This window comes from Gastrolobium bilobum, unplaced genomic scaffold (assembly GCF_033153095.1).
Source record: "Gastrolobium bilobum isolate Gb01-03AN ecotype WA unplaced genomic scaffold, APGP_CSIRO_Gbil_v1 utg29471, whole genome shotgun sequence".
Taxonomy (NCBI): domain Eukaryota; kingdom Viridiplantae; phylum Streptophyta; class Magnoliopsida; order Fabales; family Fabaceae; genus Gastrolobium; species Gastrolobium bilobum.
Window position 1 is genome coordinate 18,423 of NW_026896429.1, and position 3,935 is coordinate 22,357.

The following is a 3,935-nucleotide window of genomic DNA, read 5'->3' on the forward strand; positions in this document are numbered from 1 at the left end:
ATAAACAAAATTTCTGGGCTACTACGAGCAGCAACTAAAACAGAAACACAATGGGTTACATTTTTCACTTCTCGAATGTACAGCTCATTGTTGTCTACAATGAAAATTGTACACCAGTGCATAGAAAACCCATCCCACTGCAGCTCGGCCCCAAAGACAATAAAATAATCGTGCAAACAAAAATTTTGTACTGTTATTTACAAAAAAAAAAAAAAAAAAAAAAAAAAAATTTTGTACTGCTAAAAACGAACAAGGTAGGTGCTCTCTTCACTACACTTTCAGCGTTTGACAAATCGACAATTGCTACAAAAAGTCCACAGACATCCTAAACGGCGGGTTCCCTGAGCTAGATTGATCCAACTTTACCCTTTTAAACTTGGATTTCTCGGTAGCAATTTCTTGGAAAAGATTCGGTCCACTAAAGCTGTGCTTGGAGCCCCTTATCTTCTTCCTCTTCCTCTTCCCCTTATCATATTCTTCATCCCTGTAAATTTAGAGGTGGAAAGATACAAATTTATAAATATGAAGTTATTCATTAGAATAGTCCAGTCACAGTCAGTGATGAAAAATCCTAAGCCTCCCCCCACCAAAATATCAAACATTGTGATTAACAGCTATAATAATATTTGGTAGATTGCAACTGGATGAAGAAGAGCAGATTTTAACAATGAACCTGGACAAAAACCTTTCCCGCATACACTAAAAAACTCCATTCCATTTTCATGTATAAACACATACCAATAATAGCCTAAAAAGTTTCCTAGGTCAAAAAGCGAATCTACAAGGCAACATATTATGTAAAGGCAATCATAACATCATTGTTTGGACATTAGAGAAGCCTAAAGTTGAATCTTAAGCTGTGATTATTTAACATAGAAATCCAGTACGTAGAAGAAAGTACTTTTTAGGTACAAATAAAGAGATTTATGTTTTTTATATTGTAGGAGATAAAATTATTTCATACACATACATAAAAGTGTTTGGAGCCATGTGAGAAGAAACAAGAGAAAAGAAAACATGGGTCCCACACACTTTTATGAGTGTAGGAGATAAAATTAACTCCTATAACATGAGAAAAACTAATCCCACAAATAAATCGTTGAAAATGATAACTTTTCATAACTCAAAAAAAAAAATACCATATTTCCTCTCCTTAAGAGAGAAAAACTCACTTTGAAACCATGAACTCAAGGAAAAATGTTTCTTCCAAGAGTCGGTCATGACAGAGGAAGGCCCAAACCAATATATTCCAAATTACTATAAATAAAAAAGAAGAGAGAAAGGAACAACATTTGGCTGAGCTCACCATTCATCTCCTACATATCCAATGCTGACAGTCTGGTCATTCTTTGACTCCAAGGACTGAGATGAATGTAATTCTATGTCATCCCAACTTGCAACTGCACCCAAATTAATAACAGAAATGTTATAAGTCAAGCATAAAGGTGCCAAGAGTTTAAAAGTACAGGAAAAAGGAGGGGAAGTGACTCAAGTATTATTTATGGGAATTATTTTTGTTATGTAACATAACATAAAAGCAAACTTCCTACTCTCACAAAAGGAAGAGAGAGGAGAGAGAATAGGAAAAAGAGAAAAATTTAAAGTGGGTCCCATATAAAATTTGTGTGTGTAGGAAGATGGTTTTATGTTATGTAACATAATAAAAATAATCCCCTAATTTTATTCATTCAAACACTAAAAATATTTGTCTGGTTTACTTGAAGCAGTTCAGTAATTCCTAATACCCTGATAACTATATTTGATTCAGTTAGGAGATCTCTAAAAAGAGCATTTTCATTCCACAATACCTATACAACAAAAATTAGAATTAAGAGCAACCCAGAACCATAGTTACCACCATCAATACCAACACCATTACCAGGTCCATCATGGCCACTACCACTATTGCTGTCACTACCCACTGGCCCCCATCATATAGCCTAGATAGACCCACTTTATAGTTACCAATCTCAAATGGCATCGTAGCAACCCCTAAACCACCATAGAGGGATCACAACTAACAGTATAGCCACTTCGGTGAAGTCCACATTATGTGATTAATTAGAGATAAATACAAAATCATTATGGGATTATGACCATTCTTCAATTCTTGTGAAGATTATATTATTACCCAAAACTCAAAAGATAAGTAAATGGTTTAAATTAAAAAAATTACCATATTAAGGAGCCAGAAGTTTGTCTACTACTATTCCCTACATTAGATTCTCTCATTACTTACATGCCACCCTTTTCTTGAATTTTCTTCCCACTCCAAATTAATACCACCCTTTTCTGGAATTCTCTTCCACTCATCCAATACCCATTAATTAATACCCCTCCACAATCAATCAGATAAAAAAATCACTCTCCATTAAACTCCGACTAGCGAGGCTGAGGTGAGGGCAATCCTTTAACACATCCTTACCCTTGCATAATTGAAAAGAGAATGTTTCCCGAAATTTGAACATGTGGCCTTTCAATCACAAACAAACAACTTTACAACTATTTCAGGCTCACCCTCTTTGAATAAATGAAATTGAGCTATGTTTATTTTTATTTTTATCTTTTTTCAACCCTTTCGTATTTTTATTTGGGTTCATCTACCACCGACCCCAATTAATTTGGATAAATGTGTGTTGATGTTGATTTGATCATATTCGAGTATATTATCATAGTACAAATCCAAAGGCAGCACATCCACATATATGCAACTCCACTTTGCACAGAACAAGAGCAGGATTAAACTACATGGATTTGGAACACAAATTTCACATATTATCCTAGACAAAAATGGGAGAGAAAATCAATAGAAACTTACCAACTGTCTCCTCCAGACCTCGGGTGAGCATACTCATTAAACTATTATGCATTTGATCTCTTTTACCATCTTGCAGACTATCAGCTTGTCTAGCTTCAAATTGGTCTACTACTGAACCACACCCAGATATATTTTCTAATTGCATGGCTGTTGCAAGAATGGCACAGTTTTGATTGATTCTCTTCCTAAATTCTTCAGCAGTATTTTCTACCGGAGATTCATTATTAGATTTAAAATTAACACCAGCTTTATAACCAGCCTTGGTTTCCCTACTGACACACAGGGAAACAACTGTAGTTGACACACAGGGAAATTCATCAACTTTTTCAGCTGTAGATGGCCCAACATCAGATGAGAAATCATGTTTATCCAACTTTCCTTTAATTGGATTCTTCAAACCGGACGTGCGACGTTTACTTCTTTTGTGATTCCTCTTCTTTCTAGGGCTTAGATCACTAAGAAAAGGAACGTTGAGCGGGCATGCATGCTTGATACCTGATACTTCAAAAACTTCTTTTTTGATTTTTTCATGCACTTTTGATTAAGACTCTCCATATTCAAAGATCCATTTACTGAGTCATGAAGAACCAGTCCTTGAGAACCAACAGCATTTTCACACACTATACCACCTGCTTTGTCACACACTGAACTAGTTGCAGAGGATCCAACCAAAAGTTTAAAATTTCGGTCAATACATCAAAACAATAAGTCTCAAAGCAATGGGCAACAGAGGGATAGTGTAGAAACCTGATGGTTAACGTTGTTCAGTTGAATAAGTGACGTTATGGAGCTAGTGCCGTTTGACATTGAATCTTGAGGTGCAGCAACAATTTTTTTCTAAAAGAGGATTCACAGATCAGTAATCAAGAAAACTAAAGTAGCATCAGTTTAGCACAATTAGGGTAGTGAGAGTACTTGGAATTATTTACCTCCAAGAATAAGATGTTCCATCATTTGCATGTTTACCGGTAGATATCTGGGGATTATTGAAGGTTGGCACAATAGCAAGAGAATTTTTCACGCCCTCTTTTGAAATTTCATTCTCATTGCACATATCAATTTTGCATCCAGATGGTGCAACAGAACTTTGTAGATTACTAGGGACAGTATAGTCTTT

At 35.4% G+C, this 3,935-nt stretch overlaps 1 protein-coding gene across 1 annotated transcript; it reads right to left on the bottom strand.

Moving 5' to 3' along the window:
- Positions 1–264: 264 nt before the first annotated feature.
- LOC133299685 (ubiquitin carboxyl-terminal hydrolase 23-like) lies at positions 265–3,019 on the bottom strand. The gene is made up of 3 exons (XM_061499171.1): positions 2,819–3,019; positions 1,307–1,400; positions 265–484 (listed from the first exon to the last, which is right to left on the bottom strand). Exons 1-3 carry the CDS (start codon positions 2,961–2,963, stop codon positions 304–306), a joined length of 420 nt encoding a protein of 139 aa, XP_061355155.1. The 5' UTR covers positions 2,964–3,019; the 3' UTR covers positions 265–303.
- Positions 3,020–3,935: the final 916 nt, after the last annotated feature.

Bases quoted from the DNA above. Each gene is read 5' to 3' on its own strand.
- LOC133299685 (XM_061499171.1), bottom strand. From the start codon at position 2,963: ATGCAATTAGAAAATATATCTGGGTGTGGTTCAGTAGTAGACCAATTT. The intron at 1,401-2,818 runs GTAAGTTTCTAT...ATTTGGGTGCAG, and splicing joins AGGTCTGGAGGAGACAGTTG to TTGCAAGTTGGGATGACATA. The intron at 485-1,306 runs GTGAGCTCAGCC...CTAAATTTACAG, and splicing joins GGATATGTAGGAGATGAATG to GGATGAAGAATATGATAAGG.